The 12,384-nt window shown below is 33.3% G+C and overlaps 1 protein-coding gene across 3 annotated transcripts; it reads right to left on the bottom strand.

Moving 5' to 3' along the window:
* Nucleotides 1-3,049: 3,049 nt before the first annotated feature.
* LOC127791238 (uncharacterized) lies at nucleotides 3,050-8,424 on the bottom strand. Of its 3 annotated transcripts, none has more exons than XR_008020889.1 (6): nucleotides 8,283-8,424; nucleotides 6,780-6,914; nucleotides 6,581-6,683; nucleotides 5,555-5,747; nucleotides 4,325-4,446; nucleotides 3,050-3,374 (listed from the first exon to the last, which is right to left on the bottom strand). XR_008020889.1 is itself a non-coding variant. In XM_052321095.1 (6 exons), the coding sequence occupies exons 2-5, from the start codon at nucleotides 6,855-6,857 to the stop codon at nucleotides 4,386-4,388; spliced, it is 435 nt and encodes a 144-aa protein (XP_052177055.1). In that variant the 5' UTR covers nucleotides 6,858-6,914; nucleotides 8,283-8,424; the 3' UTR covers nucleotides 3,050-3,374. The 3 variants fall into 3 exon arrangements, 2 of the variants coding, with proteins under 2 accessions (XP_052177055.1, XP_052177056.1); XM_052321095.1 differs by having other exon boundaries at nucleotides 4,386-4,446; XM_052321096.1 differs by having other exon boundaries at nucleotides 4,386-4,446; nucleotides 6,780-6,911; nucleotides 8,283-8,417.
* Between the last annotated feature and the right edge of the window lie 3,960 nt (nucleotides 8,425-12,384).

Genomic DNA, 12,384 nt, shown 5'->3' with positions numbered 1-12,384 from the left:
GTGAATATCTATGCTGAGTCTTGAGTTTTTAAAAGATTTTCGAAAAAAAAAAGCGATTAGGGGCGAAGGGTGTTTCTCACACAAGTCTTTCGAAACTTAAGTTAGTTTTTGTTTAAGTGAAGTTATAATAATAGTAAAAGTGTAGTTAGAATTAGAGTTTTGAGCATAGTTTATTCACATCTTTTGAGATCATTCTTTCTGAATTTTCAGGTGAGCACATTAGAGATAAGTTTGACTCATTTTTCGTGGCACGTGTCCGCCTAATTTTATCTTGCAAATGAACGGATCGTGACAAGTAATATAGTGATAAATAGAGTGTTGTACTCACGAGAATTAATTTTTGGCATTTACTCTAATTAATTTAACCTTAACCTAACACACACATTGATATAGCTATCAACAATGATTTCAATTATAATGAAAACTAATTTATTAATAAAAGATACAACTAAAAAAATTTCTTTGATTCAAAAATCACAAGAATAAGACACTAGGGTTTGTGAATCCATGGTCGATTTTCTATGATTCAATTATTCATTATCTGGGTCTTGTTATTCCTTATCTTAAGTTGAAAATCGATGATCCAATTATAACCAAAAGTCTCTCTCGATAGTCATTCGGTTCTATGTATATATATATGAGATTAACTATCTCTAGTCAATGTTCAAACATATAAACATGCATTCAATCACGATGATCATCACAAAATGATTTTATATGGCATAACAGTATCTCTACCTATTATAGGACCCTATGTTGTTTGCTATCATGTCTAATCCGCACTGAATCTCTTGAAAGCAATACAAATCACAAATATGTTTCAACGGTGATCAAACATCAAAACGACATTATGAACATAACAAACAATCAACTCGAATAAATAAGGAAATAACAAATCGAGTAACTTTAAATCAAACCATTAGAAGTCGAGGTTTCATCATTCACCCTAGCTATAAACACTTAGTAATGCATTCTTGCAATCAAAAGAAAAAGAAAAAGTTGGAATCCATAGCAAAGAATTGAGGAAGAAAAGAAAAATACAACCTAATAGTAAAGTCTTCAATATTCCGTCCGCTTCTCCTTCATCGAAAACTCCCCAAATCCTTCAAGAATAAGTCTTTATATAATGTTTTTTAGGTTATTAAAGTCGTGCACAGTGAAAACTCTCATTTCCCATTGATTTGGACGGAGACGAGCCGAAATCAGGCTTTGAATTGAAGTTCAGAACTCTACCGCGGTTCTACTGCGGTATGCTTGTTGCTACAGACCCGTGAGCTCCAGATAGCAATTTCTAAAGCGATCTTACAGCGGTATGTATTCCGCTGTAAGATCATGAGCTTTAGAAACTAATTCTTATAGTAGTTCTACAGTAGAATGCATACCGCTGTAGGCCACTAACTTTCTTCCTCAGCCTTTTTCTTTTTCGCTTTCCATTTTTCGCTCTTGTTCCACTTTCACTTTCTCCACCTCATTTCAAGTTGATAGCTAACCATACTTTCAAGTTTTATTTCCACTCCTATCATGCATCAAAATTATTTTTTTTTTGTTCCATATCCGCTTTGCATGTGATGTGTACCTATATTGACAATATTAAACCCAAAATGAATAGCAATCATATTTATTAAATACTTAAATGTTAAGCTTGGATAACTAAATAAGAGTGCAAAATATACTGATCAGCACGAATACTCTTTCGAAAACTGTATTTAAAAAGTTTGAGGGTCTTGCAAAGAGGTCTTTTGCTATCGGGGGAGAACCTTTTGGGGCTGAGTAATAATTTATAAAAATCTCTTAAAATGGTCTCTTGTAGACACCAAGAGAGGTCCCATAAAGGTCTTCTATAGACATCAAAAGAAGCTTTCGAGCGCCGATCCTTCTAATATGATTTCTTTATGTTATATGAGTCTTCTATACTAACCCTAAGCAACTTATTGGGTATTCAAAGATCACCCAAAGTTTATCAAAGGAAATCTAATCACTCAAAGACCTAGTCATTAAGAGACCCTTTTGAGAGTCTCCGGGAGACTTTCTTTCTTAGGGAAGTCTCTTGGTGGATTCTAGACTTCTTATTTTGGGGTTGGACATATTTTAGGCTACAACACAAATTTATATATATAAAAAAAGAAACAATTGACAATTAATGATTGATCGTTTTTTTAAAGATTTTGCGTGTGTATATAAATACATAATAATAAATTCTCATATGTCAAATTTGCAGTCCAATATGATAAATGAGAGAAGGACCTCTTCAATTTTGATTAGAATTTTGTGAGAAGCTGCAAAAAATGACTTCTGAAGAAGGAAAGATCCTACCCATTATATCTACAACGTCGTATAATCTTTTGATAAAGTCAACAATTTTTTTAAAAATAGACTTAATTATAATAAAATTAAAAATTTAATAAATCAAAATATAAGAACTAATTTATTACAAAGCATGACCAATAATATTATTTATCCAAAAAAAATTAATTTAGTTTTTTTCCAATTATGTGTACATTATTTTTAGATTAATATATACGATGATCCTTTAATAATTAAAAAATATAACGTTTGGTCCCAAAAAATATAATATCAAAATTTAATATTTTAATTATTAAAAATTATTATTTTAAATTTTTATCGTAATTGAGAATAAACAGAACTGTTATTTACGTCATATAATCGTAAAAAAGATGATGCCAAATTAAATTTAATACATAAATATGACATTCAATCCCTCAACAATTAAAAAAAAATAATATTTCCCAAGAGTGTTGCCATCAAGTTTGCATTGATCCCGAAATTGAAACCAAAAGATTATCAGGTCCTAATTTACCTCCCCCTCAAAGTGGGGCAGTCATAGGGCATAATCTAAAAAAAAAAAAAAAAACTCTACCTAATTATCCCTACATTTGATTTAATTGGTCGCCCTGTTGGTTTCAGTTCCTGCCTCAGTGTGATTGGATCGGTTCAAAATTATTGATTAAGTTTACCCTAGTTTTATATAAAAGCCAGCCAAATCAATTCTACTTGCAGCGCCTCTACGAAAATTTATAAATTACAAAAAAGAAGGAAAATGTTGGAGAATTATATCACTTAAAGGGCCTCCCCATTGCATGGCAAAGACAAGAATCGTGGATCTCAAATCACAATGCTACTCAAAATGACATTCACAAATTTGATGAGGAAGTTTGTTTTGGACTTATTATGAAAAAACAGTTCCACAGAGGCCAACAAAGTGAGCCTTTCATTATGATCATCACTCATCAGTCATCGCCAGTGTTCGTCGTGCTCCTGCAACCCAGTCTGTCTTTCTCATGCCTGCATGCAGTCCGTATTCCCCACAATTTGAACATTCTCAGCATTTTTCCTTCCCTTATTTGATGAAAATCCTGCCATTCAAGATGAAAGGTGATCCAATTATAAGTATGCCAGCGGAAAATGAAACAGAGGTTGGAATAATCCGTGTCGGTGTTGGAGCAGTATCAGATACTCCTTTCACACTTGAGTGCAACAAAAGATCAGATTTCATCCATTTTATGCAAATGTAAGAATCAAAATTCTCAACCAAAATGTCCCCACTTCTTGTCGGGTACTAAGTGTAAAATCCAACATTCCAAGCAACTGTTAGTTGTCAAAAATGTTTTTTAGTTTTGTATCTCCAATTTTCAATAAAACCTTTAGTTTTAATTTTTCATAAAATATTTGAAAAATGTGTTCAAATGTTAGTAGTACATAAGATTAATTTCTAATCTAAAAAAATTGAAACATATATTTGAGAGTTGGAGAGAGGGAGCAAGGGGCCTTGTACCCATCCCCCTACTCGTACCAGCTGTGTAATTATGCCTAATATATATTGATTAATACATGTGGGTAAAGTATGGGGCCTTGTACCCACACAAGTATTTTTTTTCTTCCCTTGATCCATTCCCATCCTGTTGGACAAAATTTTATTCAATACCCACCCCCCAAATGGACCGAATTTGTTAGATTCCTGTTAGGGTAAGTTGTCACCCCTATTAATAGTTCTGAAAAAAGATATTGTTCCACATGATTTTGTAACCAATACAAAGAACTTTGTAGAAGGGGACCTAGGATTTATATCAATATACGCCAAGAATATAGAATTGTTCACTGTGACTATTTCTCTCACTTCTTACTTATTCCATCCAGGTTTTCCTAATATTCAAGTGTGACGAGGATCCTATGGAAAAAAGAAAGATGGCACAAACTGTAGAAACAGATAAAGAGTGACATGAAATTAATCACCTCATGCATTGTTGTGAAAACGTTAAGTAAAACAACAAGAAGAGAAACAGAAGGGGAAAGCAGTGTATCCTACCTGCACATTCAACCAGTGGATAAAGACAACCTCAATAAAACTACCATGCAAGATCACTTACTCAAAAGGAATTTTTAGACTTAGCCTTCTTCTTCTGATCAGGAGCTTCATCATCAACAAATCTAAAAGTACAAAATAAAATAAATAATTAACATTTAAAAAATAAAGATTTAAGCTTACCACAATGAAGAAAAATCTAAATAAGGAACCAAATATAGCTAGCTGCCACCTTCTAGACTATATGAAATTTATGAGGATTAAATCCATCAGCATCTTCTGAGGATTTGATTGATGAAATCTGGCATCACTTGCTCACAATTTATAAGGCACACGATTTCATTCAGAGTGTCATACCCATGACTAACATGTATTGGACTTGGATACTCTTTGGAGAGTTCAGAATATGTGTCCAACACAATAAATACCATAAAGCCATACCCTAATTGTTGTTTAACGCACCTAGGACATGCTCCAGGCACATGTGGCCATGGGTTGGATGCACCCAAGGATATAACGGTATTTTTTTAATATAAACTTTTTGTGTAAAATTTACAAATACATAAAAATAAGTATGGGGACAATCATTTTATGAATCCCAACACAAAATTGGACAAAAAAACATTGTATGGAAGGATTAACTGATAGTATAAGATATACTAGACCACCAGCAATACAACAACATATCAAGCCTTAATCCTACCAGGCAAGGTCAGGTACATGGATTCTATCTCACCAACTATCTCTATCTACAGTCATATTTTCTGTAAGGCCACTATAACACATATCATATTTTAAGGGTTTCCCACCAAACTTTTCTTTAGTCTTCCTCTACCTCTTGTTAAAAACTTCTTCCATTCTACCTTACTCTCTTGATACACCCGTAATACACACAACATGAAATTTTCTCACTCACCCAAAGGTGAAAGTGGGCCTAAGGAAATTAAATGGAACGTAGATGAGTAGTATTACTGATTTTTTATCATAATGAGCTACACAAAAAGAATGCAGGCGAACCATTCTAAAAAGAAAGTTTTTGAAGATTTAAAACGATAATGCATCCTCACATTTATTACTACTGCACATGCTCATTTTTTCACCTCACTTTCCCAAATGCTTTGAGAGAGAAGGGAAAGAAAAAAAGAAAACTAAAAACAAACAAGTGGTACAGCTAACACAAGTCAAACACTGTAACAATGTAATGATCTGATAAATCTTGCAGCTGTGACTTACATTTCTGCTATTCTCTTTCTCTGATCAGCACCAACATATGTCCTTAACTCTTGAAGACTCATAGTGCCAAAACTGTCATTGAGGTTGCTGTTCAGTAAATTGCATCTATCTAAGAAACCGGATGATTTGTTCAAGCCAGGAGTGGCAGACACATCCTTTAGTTGTTCTTTAAGGTGCTCCAAGAAAATGAAACCTGTCAGAGGTAACATTTCAAGCCACATAAATCATGAACTACAACCAAAACTTAAATAATACTATATACAAAATAACAGCAAATTAATGGTCATAAAGGCTATAGATCATTAGAGTCCTGATCTTTCTGCAAGAACATGTCAGGCTATTCATATTCAGTGCTCAACAAATGAATTGCACTCTTCTCCTGCTTATCAGAGCCCTTGAACTTCAACATCAGCTTTCATACCTCATCTGTAACTATCCTTTACATATACCAATATATCACAATTGATGCATCCCAATCATGTCTATTGTCATACATTAAAGATTATCTAAGTTAAGGGTATTATATTTTTTTTATCTCAAGGTTATAGAGAACATAAATTGCTGGGGCATGTCTAATTGTGAAGTACTGTTCACATGGAAATCCACTAGATGCTTTTGATTCATCTAAATTGTGGTATGGAACTGTATCTGCAAAAAAGGGAAGAGAAAAAACAAAGAGCAACACAATGGCAGAATCGAAAAGAAAGAAGCATATTATTTGAACTACTTTTTCCTTCGAGTTATCAGGTAGACTCTTACATATAGTCTCACCTTCTGTCAAACTAATTACATAACAGGCTGAAGTTATGTAAAATTTACAAACAGTGCCATTGCAATGGTTGTGTTTTGCATTTATTTAAATACTCATCAAAAAATAACTGAAGCAACTGCAATTTGTTAAATCATCTTAAAGGAGTCCCAGAATAAACTTGACTGTATATAAAAATTTGTATATCCTTCAGGAGCAGAAAAATGTGTATACAGGTTAATAAGATATGGAGCACTAGGATGGGTAAATATACGAACCAAGTGCTCTATACATCTTCAAATCAAATTTCTTCGCTAGAGATTCATGACCAATGACCTTTGCCCGTTGGACAACCATCTTTTTCAAGCTAATCAGCATATCCTGACAATATAAGAAAAACAAAAGGGATATATGAAAAGTATTCAAAGAACAAAAGAAAAGAATTACAATTTGCATTCCAAAGCATTTTCTACATACAAGCTCTGACTCAGACAGGGAACAAAGCCAGCGAACATCTTCTATCCGATTACCCTGCAAAAATCCTTTTTCATCCATAGAAAGGCTTACTTGGTGTTTGAAAGAGACTTAAAATCTTGTAGTTTTCATGACCTTCTGCCCAACAAAAATACAGGTAAGTTAGGTATTCAAATTATAATATTCCCATTCCAAATACTGTATCTCATTATCACATTTAGATCAAATCATGTAAGAATCTAAGTTTGGTCCTATATTACCTGGGACGTGGATCATTCTGGTATGTGGAACAAAAACAAGGATGGGAGTAAATGAGATGTTCTAACATGTGGATTGAGAAGGGTAAAAGTATATATAATTATTATCCTTCAATGTACATTTAGAATAACAAGGCACATTTGGACATTGTCTGACGTGTGTTGTGCACTTGAGCCCTTAAGGGATGCCTGGCATATTATGCGTGTCTATGTAATCCTACAGGAGTATCTGCATACATTAAAAGGAAAGAGTTTACTTGTTTCTCTTTGGACTCTTAAAGTCACATCATTGGCCACCAAACATGCGCTTGACACTCTTAATGAAATGCTCACATATGCTAAGCCACTAGCATTTGCAATAATGAAATGTCCACACATGCTAAACCACTAGTATTTGCAACAATGAAATGTTCAGACATCCTAAGCCACTAGTGCATGTGCACGTTGGGGATGGTACACATATATGCAGATAATCAAATTCCTACATGAACAGGGAATTAGTGAAAAAGAATAATTCAAAAATTTCAACAGTCAGTAGAAAGTGGGAAAAAACTACAAAGCGTGGGTTTCTTCATCCATTGAATTGCAATTTAACCAAAAGGACACTATATCATATTAGTGAAGGGTATCTTACAGAAATATGTAGAAATACTGACTTCTGACTACCTCAAAAATAGAGGATAGTTTCCCTCTCTATAGGTAAAATACTTACGGAGTTTATCCTGCCAATTTATAATATCAAGCAACAACTCCAGGCAATAGATTTAGTTTTATTCTTTCTTATATAACATGCATAAAGATACACAACTAAGTTGTTTTATCAATGTGCACGTGCCCTGTGCTTTCGTACGTATCCTGATCATATCCGCATCAAAATCCGGTTCAATGTCCCAAACTCATCATATTAATGGATAGACAAAAATGGCGTTCCAACTTCCAACACTCCCATTGAAAACACTAATTCCCGGCTGGAGTGGGAACTCCCCTCAATCTGCTAACGAAACAAAAGCCCTAAACCCTTGAAACAACCAATCAAACACCAGAACACTTGAAACAATCCCATTTAGAAACCTGAACTCACAAAACACGAATCGATAGCAACGATGCAATTCATACACAGTTATTTGGTAAAACCAAAATGATGCAAGACTCAAAAGGTGAGGAAAAACAGTGAATATGAAAGAACGAATAGATAGAGAAACCCTAGATACCGCCGATTGTTACTTGGCTGAGATGGAAAAGGGCTTACCAATAAAGCGATCGCGACGGCCGATAGAGAGTAATCAAGAGGGAAATGGAAAATGGAAACCCGACGCCTGAACTTCGGAACGTGACGCGCAGGAAGCGATAAAAATTGCGGCGAAGTGTTTGCTTTGTAGGAAAATGTAAAACTAATATTACTAATATTTGTATGTTTTTGATGGTTAATTTTACTTTCTTTGTATATTTTTAAAATCAATGTAATTTTTATTTTAGTATATTCATATTTAAAAAAAAATTAGAGACAAAAAGAGCTTAAGAAAATTAATATTCTTAGATTTATAATTTGAATTTTTTATTTTTAAAAAACAAATACATATTGACGAGTGTAATAAAAAAAATTTTTACCTTTAAATTATACCTGTAAATTTAGCAAAGAGAAGAAAATTAAGCTTACAATGTGAGGGATTAGGTTCATATCTATGGGAAACCCTTTTAATACTTCTAAATAAAAAGAATTTAAATTAATCTACATAACACTTCCCCTCTATACCTTTTGAAATTATGATAAATCACCATAAGAGATGAGTGATGCCAATAAGATAAAATAAAATTAAATAAAAAATAAAATAACATCTTAATTAAACTGTAGAAAAGAACATATATCTCAATCTTTATCTCGTTACCTCAAATTTTGAATATCTTAATCTAACTCTTATATTTATTAGGACATCTAAAAGGACAAACTTAAAAGTGGGAGTGAAATTAAAATATTTTCTTGCAACATAAGGATTAAAAAATCTTTTTAAGAAGGCTATCGAACATCCCTTCTATTTGTATTTTTTTATGTTTTTTTTTTATATATAGGTAATGGATCTTGGCCATTAATTGATTCATCGTCGATGTACTTTAGAGCTCAAGAATTTTCATACTATCAATGTTATAATTTAAAAATATTTTACACAAGGAATCAATTTTATATATATCTATATAATTATATAAGGAAATATCATATTTTGGTATTATGAAGGTTTATCAATAAAGTTTTTTCTTAAAATACTTTTATGTATATTGGTTAAAAATGTAAGTTAAAATTATAATATTGTATGAGAAACATAATATATAATTAATCATTATGCCCATAATCGTAAAACTCATATAAATCACATAATGATGTAATTAAGTGAGTACTTGAATCCATAACAGATAATACCGTAATGAAAAATATCAGCTGAAGACGAAATGCCGAAATTTAGTTTCTCCCCCTTCACCTCAACTGTAATAATGGAATAATATAATTGTAATTACTTTTGATTGTTTTGGATAAGGAGATGACCAAACCCCTATTTATAATAGTAGAAGTAGTCTTCAATCAAGACTCTTAGGAGTTATCATTATCATCTTCTAAACCAAATAGAAATAAAATTAACCATTATCTTATTAAATCTTTATATTTATCTTATCAGATTAATACAATTATATCTGATAATGAACTTAATTATCTCATCAGATAAATACTCTAGTATCTGTTGAGATATATACATTAATTATCATGTGAGCCGCAAGATAATTCTTCCAAAAAAAAGAACAATTAACTATGTTAAGTGAAATTGAATTATCATAAAAAAGACTTAACACTATAGTTATTTCTAAATCTGCCTCTAATACCCTTTTCAAGAAAAAACAAATCATTGCATACCATGTGTTTCATCAGTCACAACATGTCACGTGGCGTACCAATCACTGTGTCATGTGTCACACTAGTTATTAAAACACTCAAATTTTTAAAGTGTGTTTCCACACCATAATTTGAATTATTTTTTAAATTCTTCTTATAAAGGGCCATTTGTTAACTCTTATGAATTTCATTTTACTTTTAAAACATTCATTCATTTGATCTTTCATTTCTATTATTTATTTTTCTTAAATTCACTAGAGATAGTTCTTCTAAACGACACTTGAGGTGGTTTAACAACTTGAGATACACCTATGTTGATAAAGCAAGACAAAACTAGAGTCATTTGATACCAAATGCCATAGTGACAACTTAAGATACCCTCCATCTACTACTTTTAATTTCAAGTCACGTCACATCCAGTACAACTTATGTTCACTCTATGTAGTTCAGATCCTTTCTTAGATTTGTTGTATCTTTTAAGTCGTCTCTTGCATCAACTAAGGTCTCATAATATGCTTCTCTCCAACGTCGGTCTAACAAATGGGTGATTGACACTTTCTCTTACATAGTACCTTGTAAAGAGCCATTTTAATGCTATTGTGGTAGCCACTACTACATGCAAACTTCACTAATGGTAGGTGCTTCTCTTAACCATCCATAAGGTCTAAGACGCAAACCCTCAATATGTCCTTAAGTGTTTGGATCGTCCTTTTCAATTGTCCATTAGTTTGAAGGTGATAAGTAATGCTAAGCTTCAACTTGGTCCCCAAGTAATCTTTCAATCTTTTCCAAAACCTTAAAGTAAATCTCGAGTCTAAATATGAGATTATGCTCACAGATGTTCCATAAAATCTAACCATTTCATCAATATATTGCTTTGCAAACTTTTGTACAAGCTAGCCCATCCTTATTGTCAAATTCTGTGAACTTTGTGAGCTAATCCACCATAACCCATATACCAACATTCCCTTTCTGGTTTTCAGGGAATCTTGTCACAAAGTCCATTTTGGAATTTTTATTGATCACATCCAACTCATAGGTTTCTAATGCTTGATTTTCACTAGTTGGCACGTGTCATAGCGCGCCACCTTTTCTTGCTACACTCATATTCATTCTTGACCACTAATAAATCTCTTGAAGATCTAAATACATTTTTGCAATGCTAGGCTATATAGTGTAACTAGGTTTGGTGGGATTCATCTACAATTAATCGCCTTAATTCCAGTTGGTTAAGCATGTTCACTCTATCCTAAAACTTGAGAATACCCTTATGCATCTCAAAATCAGAACTCTTGGGTTTACCAAGTTCATTTACCCACAGTTCACACATCTATCTTCTGCAAATGCCTCACGTGTCTAGTTATAAGATCTAGTTGAATTGTTAGGTTAGCAACAAAAACAGATGGTCTTTTAGGAATTACAATCATTGCCAACTAGTTAAAAGCCTCCAAAAAAATATCACTCATAAGCTATCAACTCAACCACAACTAGTGTTCAAAAAGGTAGCCTGGGTAGTTGCTGCGAATGCTTGCAAATTGGCACCCCTAGGCACCGAGTCCGATTAATCGAGCCTAATCAAAGCTTAGATAGCGCCTAGCTGCCTTTATCGCCTAAACTTGCGTGTTTGGATTTGTGCTATTCGATTGGCCACATGGCTGAGAAGATGCAACTTAACCAGTTGGCCACACCGAACCCACGACCATGGTAAACGCACGAGAAGAAAGCAACCACAATAAATATAAGGCAGAGGATCGCAACCATGGTCGCCAGTGACGAGAAAAGGTTTGAATTGATCGGTCATAATAGATACCTATATCGAGATGTGAACACTTCGTTGATGGTTCGATTCAGACTCCCACTAACCGCAGCACCGATCAGATCTGGAACTATCAGCCATGGCAGATGCGAACAATAGCGGTCATGGAGAACCACAACGGATCTATCCGTCCCATTGGTAACTGCAGATGTGAACGGCCTCTATCAACTACTCTCTCTCTTTATATATATATATATATATATAGGAAAATTCATAGTATATGAAAATAGGTTCTATATGAATGTGTTTGGTTTGATACCACATGTCAGAGAAATTCTTTTACAAAATATATGAAATTCGCATATTATATAGAACACCAAAAGATTAAGGGAGATGAATACCTCTGAAATCCATGATTAGTGATAAAATAACATCAAAAGTTAAAAAAAAAAAAACTGTAGTTTTCCTAGGCCCCACCTAGGCGCTAGGCCCTAGTCTGGTGCCCAACTACCACCTAGCGTGTTTTAGAACACTAACCATAATAGTAGGCTCTTTTATACTTAAAGCATTATCACCATATAGGCATGCCCTAGGTGATACTAGATGGAGGAGTTGTAGTCCTTAAAAAACTCTATCCATCACCATTGCCTCATGTTTAACTCTTTCTACGAGAACACATAGTTTAGGCTTTTATAAACGATGAACATATCAAATGAC

Source organism: Diospyros lotus, chromosome 14 (assembly GCF_014633365.1).
Source record: "Diospyros lotus cultivar Yz01 chromosome 14, ASM1463336v1, whole genome shotgun sequence".
NCBI lineage: Eukaryota > Viridiplantae > Streptophyta > Magnoliopsida > Ericales > Ebenaceae > Diospyros > Diospyros lotus.
The sequence above is the reverse complement of the archived record's forward strand: the minus strand, read 5'-3'. Positions and strand labels throughout refer to the sequence as shown.